General features: G+C 38.7%; 1 protein-coding gene across 3 annotated transcripts in view; it reads right to left on the reverse strand.

The window, feature by feature from the left end:
* RNF145 (ring finger protein 145) overlaps positions 1-17,424 on the reverse strand; it is a 45,298-nt gene that overhangs the window by 16,899 nt on the left and 10,975 nt on the right. For all 3 annotated transcript variants that reach the window (XM_064520936.1, XM_026118627.2, XM_026118628.2), the window contains exons 3-4: positions 9,890-9,998; positions 3,726-3,817 (exon numbers count right to left, since the gene is read on the reverse strand). In XM_064520936.1, coding sequence (XP_064377006.1) covers positions 3,726-3,817; positions 9,890-9,998 — 201 coding nt within the window. The remainder of the gene's footprint in view (positions 1-3,725; positions 3,818-9,889; positions 9,999-17,424) is intronic.

Genomic DNA, 17,424 nt, shown 5'->3' on the forward strand with positions numbered 1-17,424 from the left:
ATAAAGGGAGCACTTTCTCTTGAGGCTCTGATCTCCTTTCTGAAGTATGCATCTTGTCGTTTCTCAAAACCTTCAGGAAGGGCCTGCAAAGATGCCTCTACAGGAACTTTTAGTGACTGGTACCTCCCATTTTAAACTAGGGTAGCAGCACTTTATTTCGGGACAGAAAAATCTCTTTCTGCTGTAGATCATAATTGATCTCCACGTGGGGTTGTACACTGTGAGACACCACAAACAAGGTAGCAGTATCAGTCCAGAAGAAATGAGTCAGTACTTGATATCGATACACACAGATTTTAGTGCTCTAACTTCTAAGATTAGCAAATCCAGTTGACTATTTGTGATCTGTAAACTTAAATGCCATGGACTGAAAACTGCCAGACACAGTTAATGAATCCTACAGCTGGAATTCTCCTGCACAACACAAGGGCTGTCTACCGGGGAATGAGCAAATAAGGAAGAAATCTGTTGCCTGAAGTTTCTGAGATTCTTTCCCTTCCCAAAACCTCCACAAATACATTAAACATTGCTGACAGGCAGCCAAAGCCTCCTAGCCAGTAAGCTAATGGAAAATGTGTGACAACTACGCCTAAGTGGTAAAACCTCCGTTCAAACCACTCTTCGTATGGAGCCGTCTTTGTTTCATTCCCACTTTTAAAAAGCTGATGTTAACAAATTTCCTGGCTATTAACTGTTATGTGAAAAACAGGATAGCTTAAAAGTTAACATACAATCCCATTATGAAGCACTAAGAAAAAGCAAGTCTTCAAGATAGCATAGCTTCCAAAACCACGTAGCTTTGGAACTTTTACAGCTGACATGCTCACAAAGTGGCACATTTATCCTAGAAGCAGTCCTCAAAGACATGTATTTATTCCACCTAGAACACTCAGGAGCATATTAGTAAACCCTGTCAACAGCCATCAGACTGAATTAGATCCAAAGGAAGGAATGACTATGAGAGGCTGCTCACAAAAGCACTAATGAATAAAACAATGACAGATTAAATTTGTGAACCAACTGGGGCACTGTACAGCTTCCCCTTAACTCTGACCAAAACTTTCAGGAAACACAACTGCATCACCAGCATAATTATTCCTTTATACACCTGCCTTTGCCCCTTTACCAACAGCACTACGACACAAGACTTTGACAAAATACATAAGGAGAAGGTGGAACAAAGCACCTGTATGTTCATTTTGCTGCAAAAATGCCACAGTTCAGTGCAGTACGCTCCTGAAACTTGGCAGACTGCACTGGATAAATACCATGGCACGTAACAAATTTGAAAAAGTATTTTAAACACAACACTGACAAGCCACAAAGCCTACTTTGACATGACTTCCCCAAACAAGACCACTTGCTCTCAAGATCAAAAATTACATTTTCAAGCAGGTTTTAAAAGAAGAGGGAAAATCAGTAATGAAGATAGGAAATGTTAGTGCACACTCACTTCTGGTATAGTCAAACACCTACTTGCTTAATTCTCAAAACCAATTACTATAAACAATCTCAATTACATTTTAGCCTAGCAGCCAGTACAACCCAAAACTGTACTAGACAGAAACAACATTGCTGTTTTCTCCCTTATTTTTAATCCACTTTGAAACCTAAGGGATGTGTCATGGAATACGGATGGGACTGACTCCTGGTTTAGTTTCTGCTCAAGCATTACTGTATGGCACATTGCCTCCTGACCTCCTCCTACCCAGCCCTGCCTGCTGCATCGCCAAGCTCTCTGATTCTGCTGCACACCTGCACCACAGATCCTTGCATGGCACCTGAGAGAGATTCAGATCATTAATTGCACACATTTGCTCACTGAAACACACTAAAGGCTTTAGCTGTACTTTGGTGTCACTTGACAAGAAATGATCACGGTAGACACAAAGGACCTTTTATCAGGAAGAAATAAAACTATGCAACGCAAGTTTGTTACTGGCTCACCAAGAAAGAGCACTGCTGTGCACTAAGCTTCAGCAATGCTAACACTATGGAATAGGACAAATGAGAGTAAAATTTAATGTATCTAGAAACTCAGAAGAGGGAAAATGATCTCTAAAGATTTCCTTTCCTCAGGAAACACCAATATTATTTCCATAAGAAACAATTAAAAGCAAAGAAAAATCCCACATTTAAAAGTTAGATTCCAGGCACACAGGAGAAGCATATATTCTGGTAGACCTAACATACTGTAAAAAAGTAAACCCATTTAAATCTCCCAGCAGATTCTCAATCTCTTAGCAGCTGCAAGCAAACAGAAAGAAGCTGAGTTTTGTCAACAGTACATAGCTGACTAAATCTGTCAATAGTCTGATGAAACCCATAGATCTAAGTGAAAGGAATTAAGGAAGATTTTTCTTCCGAGTTTGTCTTAGGCTCACTTTCAAAATACACACAGTGCATGTATTCCAATATCCTCTCAGTAGAGCATATGGTATGGCTCAGCAACCTTAACACTGAATTTATTCTCTTCCAGTCAAAGTTCATTTGGGAAGGGAGCGTAAGGGAAAAAGTGTAAGAAGTCCAGTTCTTCAGGATTTCTGTGGGATTTTTATGTAGAGAAGTCACCTCCGACATTAACCACACACTTTAAAAGTAGGTTTGACTTGTCACTCCACAGCTGTTTAATTAGAACTATTCCTGGTGCTCGATTAAAAAAAAAAAGAAAGAAAAAAGAAAAAAAAAGAGCCTGTATGCACACACCCACACATCTGTGATAAAAGACACCACTCAGCCAATCTTACTTCCACCAGTTCTTTGTAAGGGGATGATAGCGTTCATCTACAGAGCCAATAAAGAAAAATGCTTGCGCAGCATTTTCAAAGACAAAAGCATTGCAAACACTTGCTACTGTTGAAATCTCTGTAGTACTTTCCACCTAAGCAATGTTCTAGACAGCCCAGTCATTCTGGACCAGACCATGAGTCCAAGAACATCATGGAGGCAAAGCACTGTATTTAGAAAGCACAGTTCTAGAAATGTTAAGTGCAGAAGAATTAAACAATACTAATACTTATTGAAAGAAATTATATGTGGTTAGTAAAAGTGCCCTGCCATTACAAACTGAAGTGACTGCTTACATGAGACCCTCAGATCTTTTTCCCTTTCTTCCTCACACTTTCACCAGAGGTGGGGGGCATAGATACCATAGACAAAACAAGAAAGCTCTCTTTTAAGAAAAATATCTGCTCTGCCATCAACTGTGGTAAAATAGCTTCTAAAAGAGCTGCTCATTGGTTTGTGAAGTTTTCACCCAAACTCCTGAATGAATTTAAAGTGCTTCTATAAGCACATATACACCATTCACTTTTGATAGTGTGCTAGTTTAAAATACCTATTTAATTTCAGACCCACAGTTAGGAAGGTCGCAGCATAGACAACCAAGAATTGCAAGAAAATGCATCTTCACAACAATGTAACGAATTAATTAGAAAACCCAGATGAACCCAGAAAACATTTAAATCTAACACTAAATTAAAAAAAAAGCCCCCAAAACAGACCTAGACAATACTTCAAATACATAAGCAAGGCAGTATTGGTAAATCTGTGGCATATAAAGAGCCAGGCAGACACAGGTAGCCTTCCACGTGTCTTGTGTAAGAAGATCACAACTACTAAAGTGGCAGAGAAATTTGAAATCATGAAGGTAAAACGTGTGTAATATTCAAGGAAGAGAATGAGGCAGAGCTCTCCTCTACATCACAAATATTTAACTCACTTACCTACTAAAGCAGTCATGAAACGATTCATAGAGAGAGGTTCCAAGTACATTGGCCCTTCATATCCCGATTCCAATTCACTCCTAACATAATCCCTAAAAAATAAAACCACAAAGTATTACGATACTTATGGTCAGATAAGAATGTGTTCATTCATTCCATATATATGGAATTTTGGTGTATGTTACAGTCAATTAACTAAATCACAAAAAGCAACATTAAGACTACTGTTATGACAACCTCAGTGGTACGAGGAACTAAGTGAGGCATGACTTCAATGAGAAAAGTATTATCTGTTATCAGACTGGCATAGCTGTAGAAATCCTCTGGGGCACTCAAGCTGTTCTTCAGAGTGTGGCCTGAAACTACTTATCGACAAAACCTCTTAAGCACCTTTCCATTTTTAAGTTTCCTTTTTAAGTATTTTTCCTTCCCATTATAACTTCTTTTCCCACCAATTCCACGTCAAAAGAAAGTTGAGGGCCTGGGGGCAAGGTCTTCCAATTCAATGGTTATCATGTTTTGTAGTGAACAATTCTAATTCACTCTGCACTGAATTAAAAATAGGTTTGAAGGAAAAGTGACAGTCATGGAGTGGAGTCAAGGATAAGAATTCCTTCATAATATTTTTATTCAACATGATTTTAAAAGTTTATTTCTATCCTGGGGGACTGGGGGGAACAACTGCTGTGAATACCCTCAAACTGACTGACTGCTGTTGACAGATATAGTAAGTTAGTCTGAAAATCCGAAAAGACATTTGTGATTTCTCTCAGAAAAGGATGGCAAGGAGGACGACTCAGGCAACCAGAGAAAAAGAAAAGAACCCAAGGAGACCAGGCATCTTTCTGCCCTTAGTGGTCATCCATCAGCTCTGCCTTCAAGCAGGCTAACACATGTAATGGAATGTAACTCAAATATGAAATTCACATTAACAGCAAACATTTTGCACTTCCAGAACAAGGTCCTGGAACAGCACAGCAGTCACTCTCTAGCGGCTCCTTAATCTCCTGCCACAAGACAACAGACGACATTTCTGACCGTTTGGATCCAGACCGTGAGCCTCACTTTCTGCCTCGTCCTTGTGACCCTCCCTTCACCGCTCCCAGGACTCCTGCTGCTCCGTCCTTGCTACCACACGACCAACTCTGCCCCCAGCCACATAACCAGGACGGCGCTATTATCTGGCTCACACTGTCCAGTCATTCCTGTCTAGCTGCATCATGTCCCTGGCATGCCAGGCAGACACACGCGATCCGACCCTGCATGGAACTAGCACAGTCTGTTTGCTGAAGGGGCCCGGCGCTTCATTTTTTACATATTTATTTATACCAGTGAGGCAACCCACACTTGTTGAGAACAGATGCTGTCAAAGCAAGCAAACAATACTGGAAACCACAACCAATACGAGAATTGCTCTTATTTCAGTGCAGAAAAAATACGCAACTCTGTGCAACTGGGAGCACTCACCTCTCCCCAGAAACGTGGAAAAATACTGTTGTTCTAGTATTAGCTCACTATCCCAAGATAAGGTAATCACATTTTCATTTGCCAAAAAATCTCCGGAATTCAAGACATAAATCTCCAAGTACTAAAACAAACACTTCAAAGCCTGCTCTTTATAGCTGACAGCCCTGCCTACTCACTGCAGCTTTTCAAGTGTCATAGTACATGCGAGGTATGTTGAAATGGGCTCTTTAGACTGTAACCTGCAATTAAAAACACATGAGGATGGAAAAAGGCACCTAAGACGACTGATTCTAGATGGAACATTTTTCCTTGTTATTAAGATATAGCTAAGCACAAGGGTCTTTTTTTCCACCTTCCAACATCCACACACCATTTTTGGGACAATGTTATGTATTTTATTTTTTATTTTATGCAAACTTGCAGAAAGCATTAGCAGTACAAATAGGATAATCCATCAGTTACAAAGGAAGAAAAAATTAACACCATGGATTTTGCTTGTCTGAATTTGTTTCATGGTGATGATGCCTTTTTTTTTTTTTTTTTGCCTTACAACCTATCTCAGATTGACAGTGAAAACACTGGCTATTTCTAAACTGCTAGAAGGAAAGCAGTAAAGACATCAAGTTTCTTTTATACCTGTTAGGAAACAAGTTACAAAATCATCCAGAAAACCAACTGTAGCAAGAAGACCTTACACAACTTCGCTGAGAAACACCAGCAAAGCTGCGCATAAAGTTGTTTCTTAAACACCAGGAACGTGCCTGGAGATAACCCAAATCCCTTCAGGCTACATTTCTTCCCCTTGTCTGGTTCAGTCATCTGCACAGAGGTCTACACTGTGTTTCATTCTTTAAGCAATCTCCTCTAATGGATAATTTTAGGCTTACCAGCTTGGAGAAGCAATCTTTTAAAATCTCCTTAATTTTTTAAACAGTGTTTGTAGATGATGTCTGAATAAGAAAAGTCAAAGTAATGATTCTCTTATTACATTACCAGTACAAACACAAGGATCTTTTGGCACAGACACCAATCAGAAGACGCCTCGAACAGCTGCAGTGCCATACAAGATGCTGAGAAAAGCAAGTGTCTGCACTCAATTTTGATCAATTAAAGCTGCATTAAGCTGCAGCTTTTACATTTCAGAATTGTTCATTTTAGCGCAGCAATGTAAGAAAACAACAATGTTAAAACCATTATTTTCCAGTTAATGAAATGACTGAAACTACATTATTACTTCAGAAAATTAGGACATAAAAATAAAGCTTAGATCAGATTGCTTGCTGTTGATTCTGTACGTGCATTCCCAGCCTCACTTAATCAAACTGCTGGACTGTCAACATACAATCACAGACTGCCACAACTAACATTGCTCTAAAAACGTAAAGAAACACACTGCTTGACACATAACCATTCTTTGTTCCTAAAGTGCAAAAAGGTCTTCTGTTATTAAAACATGCTTTGTAATTGAGGCACAGTAGTTATCTGACCTAATTGAGTCATATTGCTGACATTTACTTTGGCCAATTAATCTCCGCAGTCAACACACACACACTGTCCAACCCTTCTGAAATGTAGTCTTAGGTTTTAAATGTCTACAGGCATCCTTAAAATTAAAAATTTATTTTAAGACTATCCTTAACAAACAGTTCTGTCTCTCACTTGCTTCCCCACCACCACTGGCAGCTTCTCATTCTGAGTGTGTTCCAGGTGTCAAGCCTGGCAGAAATCATAATAAAACAGCAAGGCAAGAAACAAGATAACAATCAAGATTTTTTTTTTTGAATAAGCTGCAATTATAATTGCATTATTTCTTTTCTTTATTTTTATTGTTGGAAATGGAGAGAAGAAAACTCTCACATGAGGAGAGGGTGAGAGAGGTGGGATTGCTTAACCTGGAGAAGAGAAGGCTTGAAGAGATTCTTATCAAGGCATATAAACATCTGAAAGGAGGGTGTAAAGAGGAGTGGGACAGACTCTTCTCAGTAGTGCCCAGCAATAGGACAAGAGGCAATGGGCACAAACTGAAACACAGGAAGTTCAGTGTGAATCTAAGGAAAAATTTTTTTACTGTGAGGATGATTGAGCACTGGAACAAGTTGCTCAGAGAGGCTGTGGCATCTCCATTCTTGGAGATGGTCAAAAGCTGACTGGACACAGTCCTGGGCAACCTGCTCTAGGTGAGCCTGCTTGAGCAGGGGGGTTGGACTAGATGATCTCCAACCTCAACTATTATGTAATTCTCTGAAATGTGATCCTTTTCAGCAAGACATTTGCACAGCTATATATAAAATAAAAAAGCATGCATTTCACATGTCAGAAGTGGCAGGATCTTGTTTTTTAAAGCTGACTTCTCTATTTTCCATGAACAGATGGTGAATTCTCTCTATCCAAATTGCCAGGTTAATATGTTACATACAAATGCAGAGCCTTCCAGGACTCTCCTGGTGCTCATGAACATTAACTAATCATTCCATACCCATTAAAGTAATTCCCAGTTTTGCAGATGAGGAAACAAGCACTAAGAAGCTAAGTGACTTGTCAAGATCATATAGATCTGGAAGCCTGAAGTCAGAGCTTAAAAATAAACTTGGATCTTATGATTCCTAGTCTTGCAGCTGAACCATAAGCTTCTTCTGGGTTGGAAAAACAGCACTGAAAAACTGAAGTCCTTCATCAACTCAGAATTTCCAGAGACTGTAGAGCCACAAGCACCAGCTGATGCTGGTCTTTTTCTATAATTTGCATTAACCCAACTGGCCTCAATATGAGACCTCTCTGCCTGTCTTGAACAACATCCCAGCTGGTGCTATGTGCAAGCAGTTAACTAGAATTTTCAGCTCTAAGCAGAATTATTATTAAAAAATTCAGGAACGGTTTGCTTATGTGGCTACTGTATGTTTTATTCTGTTCAGTCTGCTAAATATAAACATCAACCGGAATTGGGCGGTTTTGTCAATAAAAGGAGCAACTCTGGTACAGAGTATATTTGTGCGTTAGTTACATTTCAATGCTTAGTATTTTCCATATGAAAACGAACTGGATTCAAAATTCTTTTGAAAAGGTAATACAACTGCAACTCCCTGCATTATACAAAGGCTGCTGCCGAGAAATCCCTTTACCAACCAAGAACATTGTTTCCTTGCAAATCAGATCAGTTTTACACCTAGGGAATGGGTAAGCTCACTCAAAAACGTTAGCAACTCTATCTGCTTTGCAAAATGGCTAGAGAATACCGCTTGACTATTTGAATCCAATACATCTTTTAATTAAAAATATTTTTTGTACCAGTTGATGCAAGATTTAATTAAAGTCTTTATTAAACCACTCAAGAAGCATCAAATATAGAAAGCTCAGTACCAATATGCTAAACAGTCCAAACAACACAGTATCTAACACGTTTCAATAAAGCCTGTTGGTCTCAAACCTCACACAGCAATACTAGTTACAATTACACTAGAGGAAAGAAACAAACCAACTCACATTTATACCATCTCACTTTCTTTTTAAAAGATTAAAAATCCAGAAGAGCACAAACAAAGAACTCTAGCTCCAAATGTTCTGGACTAAAGCCCTGCATTGATGGATATCTGTTACTACCCTTATTTTAATTTTAACACAAGTTCTAAAAACATCTAATACATCTTTAGCTCCAGAAGAAACACTTGTAGAGTGTATCTATAAAAACTCAGGATCTCTCAAGAATGACAAAAAAAATACCCTCTTTCTTTCCTACCCTGGAAATAAGTGGTCATAATTCCTCTCTTACATCCTCATCCATTCAGGAAATTATTAAATGAAACACTGACAAGCCACAGCATCAACGCATCAGGTCGCCATAAAGCCTCCGTTAACACTCTCCTGAGCTGCAGCATACTGAGGAATGCATATTCCAGCAAATGCTTTTGTAATAACAATTTTGATGTGGAAATAACAAACCTATCGCTTCACTTAATCAAAGGCACATTTTAAAATGTTTCCCATCAGCAGGCACCAAAACAAATCAAGTCCACATTTTAAAAACTTCCTATGTAATGTGATGGTACTCTTTAGTTTCAACTCAACATCTTGTCGCTATAAGAGTTTGCATTACCTTTCAACAGTTAGCCAGGACCAACCAAAAAACCTACTTTGTTCTGCTCGTCTCACAGCTCTCCACTGTCTCATTTTGTGTTTTAGATACAAGACAGCTTGCTCTTTGTATTAATTGTAAAATATATTAGTTAAACTAATTTAAGAATAATTTCTACTATTACTTTACTTTTATCCTCCCCTACACAACTATTTTCTCTCTCATTCTAGATGCCAGCAAATTAAAAATAACATCCTGTCCGCTTCATAAAACACTGCAGTTTTGAAAGCATGTTAGCTGAGCCATTGAGTAACTAAGTTTACTACATCAGAAATCACATTTAATCTTGTGGTGTTTTCTCTCCTTAGATTAATGGACATTATACCTCACAAAAGCAGCTTTAACTCCTTCTAAGACAGACAAGAACTTGATTGAAGATTTAACCCTGTAAACTTTTCCAGAACAAAGAACAGCAGGATACATGTAGGTGCCTGGCATGGAAGAACAGGGGAGCGGGGAGTACTTCCACAAACCCAGACCTGCCCTATTATTATATAGCACTGACAAAATCCTGGTTATTTTTCTAATTACCAAGCCAAGCTAACAAAGTAAATTCATTTATTCTTACCTGGAAATTTGGTGACCAGCATACAGGAGCAGTGCAGTCAAGAAGTACAGGTAAAGCTGAACTAGGTGCTGCCTTGGTAAAGTTAGGAGCACAACACTTAAGATGTAACCTGTAACAAAAAGCAGAAATTGACATTTGACATTTCGAAGAATGCTATCTAATCCCAAATTTCTTAAAATCTGAATAAATGCTGAAGTTACTCAGATCTCTTCAACTACCTTTGTTAATTTATTTTTAAAATTCATGCACCAAATTTTCTTCTCATCAAAATACAAAAATAAAAAAACCCACCATGGTTGTGAAACAGAAATACCTCTACTGGTTTCAGTAAAACCACATCTAGATATCAAGTGGTGGGCTTGATCCATAGTATTTTTAAAAGACTTAGTTATTGTAAACCATGAAACAGAGGGAAAACAGGTCCAGGCTGCCTTCTTTCTCCAAGTGAAAGGAAGTTTCACTTCACAGGGGATGAAAAAAAAGAACCTTATCCATCCCACAAAGTCGAACACAGTCAATCAATGTAAAAAAGCCTTTTCTTTAAACAAAGGGCACAAAGAACTATTTTCCATGCTGATTAGTATTGTATGTTTTAATTCTTCCACTGTATTTTTACAGTTTAAAGATACTTTGCATGCCACAATTTGAGGTGGACAGACACAGGCCCTTCTCTGTACTAGTAACATTAAAACATATTCAAGTCAACAGTGCTGTGTGAATCAAGTGAAACACTCAGCATACAGCCTAGGGTTTGTGGACATTTATATCAGCAATTCCTTCACTGCCTGTTAGCATTTAGTAAGATTGCAGAAAAAGACCCAGTGCAGATACAGCTTTACTCTTCAAAAACACAGCCTGGCTACTCAGTAGCTGTTAAAACAACAAAGAGAACTTTTTCTTTTTTTCCCCCACCTGCTTCTATTAGGGCACTTAAAGAAAGCAGTACTTTGAAATCCACTTCAGAGCTGGGGGATATGTGCCCATCCCCTTCTCTTTTCTCCCAGACAGACTCTGCAGGTTAAAGACCTAGTGCATGGTGCCCTTACTAATCTTTATTGCTGAGCTCTCCATCACAAGCCAGTGCACTCATGCTCTTTCTGAAGGTCAACTAAAGCGCCCAGCATTGAAATCCATTTAGAAAAAAAAACAACAATAGCTAACAACTCCCCTGCAGCTAAGAATAAAATGTTATAGAGGAACTTATCCTGCCACTTATAGCTATACATTAATGTTACATTTAAGGCATCATCACCCATCTATTCAACAACATTGGGAACATCCTTTTTAACAAGGAGTTAATTTACACTTTGACCTTTTTTAGAAATACTTAAGCAAGAAAACAATAATGTAATTCTAGATTAAGCACTCATCAGTACTTGAACAATCAGCTACTGTAAAACAGCCTAGAAACACAGTATGCCTCCTTATTTGAGAAAGATTCTTAGCAAACGGACAAGCAATTATACTTTGTGGAATTCATCTTTTCCATTCACCACCTTCCTCTTCTCCAAACACAAACAGCAGCAGCAGGAAATGCTCAGCAGAATCTGTGAAGATATTTAACCAGTCTGCACCACACCATCCTGAACCACCAGAAGGATCCCGCTATTTGGCATGTAGGACTTAAAACCTTCCAGTCCATCTCTTTGGATAGACAAAGCCAATGTGAATGAGCTCTTCAGTCGCCCGCCTTAAAGTCAAGGAAGGTAAAGCTGGTTCCCAAAAACATTAGCAAGTTAGTAAAATGGGAACATTGGTGATACTGAACACTTACTAAGTGATACTGGACACTTACTTACATTGTTTAAATATGGTTTATTTCTTACATTTTGACTATACTAAACATGCTATGGGCTTTCGTTACTTAGTATTACCAAAAAAAAACCCACACAATTCCATGGCATCATGAACCATAATCCTGTAACAAGCTTCACCAGCTCAAATGATCCACCGACATTCTTAATACCTAGTCTCTGCCACGCTCGCCACCTCCCCTTGATTACTTTGTTAGGGACAATTCTCTCAGCAGAACAAACCAAATGGCTCCAGGACTTAAGTCAAATCTCTCCAAAACTTACTTTCTCTCTCACTGTAGCCCATGACTTATCTTCAGGTGAAGGAGTAGTAAATGGAATTTGTTATTTTTATTTATATAATTTATTATATATAATACTATAACACATATATATAAAAATTATATATTTGTATATATTTATTTTTATTCCTCTGTTACTCTATAAATGGTCCAAGAATATGTTTACAGTATTTGCATTTAAGCTCTGCCTTTACCTTTTTGTTTCCTACAAAAGTGAAAGTCTCTACTCTTAGGCCACAAAATGACGTACTTGAGCTGTGCTAGGATAATTTCTGTAAACAGAAGACATTTTAAAAGGCAGTCATTGCACTCCAACACAGTCATGCTACACAGGAATATTTCAGCAGAGCTTGAAGCTCATTCTTCACTACATGATCATAGCTTCAAATAAAGAACAGGAGGAGAGACCAAAGGAGTGAAAAAAAATCTAAATACAAACCAAAAAGAGAGAAGATTACTGTCACATCTGTGGCTTTTAAACAGAGGGCCTCCAAAGAGCACAGATGGTAACAACACTGCACTGAGAAGTAACACAAGAGAGTCAAGGTTATTGCAGTAGCTTTAATGATGAACGCCACCGCTCATGGGTTTGGGCCAGAATTTAAATGTTTACTCTGAAACAGCTTTTGTTTGCTCTAATTGTTAGATTTTGAAGAGGGGGAGAGTGAGAGACATTTAAAGTAGTTCCTTTTCACTCTTATTTACAATTCCCTCTTGTGACTTTATAAGAGAGAGATTTTAACATACTTCATACTGCAATATTTGCATTTTTGCTGCAGAGGCCCTATTCCCACAGTGGTACCAATCTCACTTTTATCTACGCCTCTGCCAAAAAAGCAAGTAATTCATTACCAAACTGGCTCACTGTAAAAGAAAAGGAAGATGAGTGCAAATTCAGACATACTGGAAGTGATCTTCTATTCCCTTTTCTTCAGCACAAATGACATAATTAGTATATGGCATAAAAGAGAGACTACTTCAAAAACAAAGGACCAGGAAATTAAATGTCTCACAGCAGATTTTGCATCTAGGTCGCTACATTCTGTTTTCATTTGCACCTCCTCCGACAAAAGAAAACCTGATGCTGACAGCATATATCCCTTTGGAGAGTTCTCCATGCACAAGGTTTTACAGTTCGAAAAACAGTCATCTTAGGGGGCAACCTTCACACACTGGTTAACAATAACTGTGCCCGCTTTCACTCATGGCTTTCTGAGCTCTAGGCCCACTCCTCTCCCTTGACTTGGGCCACATATGCTATTTTTTCACTCTCGCGATTTAGTGTATTGTCCTTATTAATCCACTAAGTACATTTCTGCTTGAGTTTAAGCAGCAGGCTCAACGGAGCCCAATTCCTGCCCTGGAAAATAAACTGTCCTAAGGGATGGTAAAGAAGATAAAGGTGGGAGAAAATAAATTCTTTGCTGAACACTCTGGTGGGGTCCTGGCGCTATGCCACCAAGGAACAGTATTGCCATGTGCACCCTTAGACTGCCAGCTGTAAGGAGTGCTACAGGAAACCCATTCTGTCAATCTTTCAAATGCACAGAGCCACCATCCAGTACCTAATTCAGGGACACAAGAAAGCAGAACTTCTACTGCCTCCTCTGTAGGATGGGCCAGATTTAGGCCCCATTACAGAAAATAAAGAAAAACCGTGAAAACAGTAAGAATAAGCAGAAAAGCTAAGTTAAACATTGCTAGACAAAAACACATGCATTAGCTAGCTCATGACTTCATTTACAACTTGTTGATTCAGCTAGATGAATACCTTTCACTCATGCAGTGCTCATTGTTGCAGTAAGCAGCAGCTCACAGACTGCCTTTCAGCATTCCCTCCCCACTCGTGTACCACCAAGGCGCTTCTCAGGTTCACTCACCCCACGTTACCTCTCGGCAGACTCAGGTGTCTTAAGTTTTATTGACATACTGCATACAATGGAGTCTTCTGCAGCACGATCAAAGTCACTCTTTATGAACCTTTTTTAGTGCTCATTTCCATGATTACAGACCTCTTGTGTCCATTTCACATTATTACTCAAAGTTTCCTGCAGCTTTAGACTAAAAATGAGAACTCTGCACATGAAAGCCAATTCAATAGTTCATCGCATTTCTTAGTAAAACCACACCATCACTTGGATACTGCTTCTGCAGAGGCTTGCCAAACAAATACTGCCCCTGAAAAAGCAGCTGTTTACGCTGGATACTACAAAGTGAGGAATTTGAATCGTTGAGCACCAGAAAGTAATGGCACACTTGCTTGGTTCACAAGAAAATTAATTTGGGGGGCTGAACCCCTCTCATCCATATCCTCTGAGGGTATAGGGCTCATTCTATAATGCCTTGCAAAGCAACTTGTGAAGCAGCGGGTTGGGATCCATAAAACACCATCCAAACCCTTGTCTCTCATGACTCAACATACAATCAGAGAACCACTGAGTTAGCCATTTGATTTTGGCCTAACCCTTAACTGTCCTCATTTCAGCTCATTCAGAAGATGATCTGATCACAATATACAAGTACCAAAAACACAGAATAGCCTTCTGAAAGAACGTCATTGATATGGCAGAAGTAGTATAACGACAATTAAAGATCAAAACCTGTATTTCAGTATGTTTAATTCTCAGGATAACCAAACACTGGAACAATTTACATAGAGGATTTATGAAATCCTCTGTGTCAAAAGCACCTACTTCAGAAGTGGATGGTTTTCAGAAGACATGCTTTAGCTCACAGTAGATAAAGGCACGGTGCAGAAACTCTCCGGCAAGATTCTGTGGCCTCTTCAATGGAGGCTAGCTTAAGTCCAGAAGGAATCACAATAGCCACTTATTTTTAAGTCTCAGAAAAGGAGAGAGGTAAAAGTTCTTGTATATCTTCAATGCATATTAAGCTTCCCTTGAAGAACCCCCAGACAGGGTCCCCTGCATTGACTGGGACAACCATGCTATCCTTCTGGGAGAAAGACTAGCTCTTTGGCTGCTCTGTTACAAAGCACAGCATCATAGAGAACCTCTACCACTACGCAAAATGATCTCTCCTACATCTAAGGTGGCTCGAACACACAGCTCATGCAAAATTAAATAAGCTGAAATTAATCCAGAAGCCAAACCATTCAGACAGCACTTGCTGCCAAAATCCATATCAGTCTCTACTAGCACCATGAAGGGTAGCTTTTATCTAGCCTGTCTCATCAGTGCTAATTAAATAGTTCAAAGCAGCATAAGCATGGTGGGCTTTAAGATATTGCGTTTTGGGGGACTGATGTTTTTGCAAGGCAATGCCAAGGCACACCCCCTCCTCACCCTCCCAGTCAGCCAGAGCTGCCCAAACAATGGTTATCCACTCCAAGAAGTTCTGTACTTCAAGCTAATGCAGTTAACACTTTGCCCTTCAGAAAATACATTGAAAAGTAAGTTCTAAACTGAGAAGACATATCTAAACATCCTTGTACACACAGAAGTGAGTACTTAGCAAGTCATGTCACAGTTTAACTATAAACTGTGAACAGAATTCCAGTTACTAACATTTGCATATCCCAGGGAAAATAATTTCAATAAAACACAATTTACTCATTACTGGGGAACTGCATCAGTTTCACCAGATGTTTCATAGTTTTTAAATGTGTAACAGATTGGGCATTCTAAGTATAAATAATCCAAGAACTAAGTTCCTCATAGAGACGTGCAGTTTAGTTTGAATAATCAAAATGGACTGTTGATTCTAGTTCTGCTGTATGATTCAGGGACTGTTTCTATAATACAGCATACCTTGTGATTAGAGTTCCAATACAACCAAGGAGAGTCTGGAGAGTACTGGTAAAGAACTAAGAATTAGAAGTGAAGCTATAAGAACATAAACAGTCATGATGTGTTTTAATTTATGAACACAAGTGGCTGTCTTGACTGACACTTAGAAATACAATAGTCAATCTAGTCTTATACAATTTCAAGTATCTCCTTTCAAGCAAGCTTCTATTTTCCTTTTTTTTTTAATAAAAGAAATTATACAACTTGCCAAAAAGAGATATCAGCTTTATAAAGAGAAGTTACCTGAAGGTATTTGTATGCTGAGGAAGCTGCTTAGTAAAAGCCTGGAACACAAAGGCAGATGTATGCAGCTTGGCAGGCTACAGTGACAGGAAGAGAAAGGAGGCTATGCTATATTTTGAGCATAGCATATTCTCCACCCTCTTCTGTGTCTACCAACTGCAGCATACACAGGCTCTTATCCAAGAGAATATGAAGACATTGAGACATTGCAAGCAGATTTAAGAAAAAATAAAGACTGAGTACACATCATAAAACTGCATTTGATTAAAAATAGCTACAGTTTAAAATAGTAACACTCAGAAAATAGTTCTACTATCCATTTATTTAAATACTTCTGAGAGTAAGGAAATAGACCACATGGGACAGCAAATGCAGAGATGCTTTTAATAAAGCTGAATCTGAGCACCACTTCATCTTTGTATGCACTGAGTGCATTTACATGTTAATTCATGCTTTCTTATCTCATGATTTTGGGAAATTTATTTCTGGAATGAACAAACTGCTTCTTTCTTCTCACACTTAAGTTTAACACGACACTTTTATTGTATTTGTTTGACTGGTGTATCTAGTTTCCCTAGTTTCTTCCCTAGAATTTCTTTTTTTGCAATGACAATAGAGTTCAGGATAGAATACCCCCTCTTATTTTTATTCTTAAACAAAAGAATAGTATGTATTTAGTGCACTTCAGTACCTTCAGCATAACATGACTTAAATTCCCAGTCCGACTGTGATTACAGGTTAAGGCCACAACTCTTCTCTTCAGAACTAGCTTAGAGCATTTACCAGCTAGCACAAATAGCACTGCTTTGCCCTTTACAGGAGGAAATTATGTGGTTTCTACTGTTTCCACCTTTCTCATCATGAAAATGGAAGGAAAAAAAAAAAGGAAGTGACTGTCCTCTCAGAGCTACACTACAGCGTAGAAGTAAACACGGAAGTTTTTACACTAGCAGAGAGTGCTAGTCTACACTGCGTAAAAGTCTGTGGTAAAAAGTCACTGTAGCTAGCATAAATGTATCCTGAAGGACAGACTACTGGAATTTATATAAAGCAGTCTGAAGGAAATCTTTTGAAACCACTGCGGATAAAAAAGTTGGTTTGTTTCCCAAGCTGCTTTCCTCACAGATATTTCTACCTGGTAATAGACAGTGTATCAATCTGCAGAACTACTGTTGGCAATAATTCAGCATACCGCACACAAATTTATCGCATGAAAGTCTTCAGCCACAGTGTCTTGATGGGTAAAATGAATACTTCAATAGGATCATGAGAAGGAGTTTGGAAAGAGTCTTGGTACAGTGCTGCTTCTTGACAAGTTACTCCTAAACACTCCGCAAGAACTACAAAATGCATTTATTTTTGTATGTCACATTTGCAAACAAGGCTTA

This window comes from Dromaius novaehollandiae, chromosome 15 (assembly GCF_036370855.1).
Source record: "Dromaius novaehollandiae isolate bDroNov1 chromosome 15, bDroNov1.hap1, whole genome shotgun sequence".
Lineage (NCBI taxonomy): Eukaryota > Metazoa > Chordata > Aves > Casuariiformes > Dromaiidae > Dromaius > Dromaius novaehollandiae.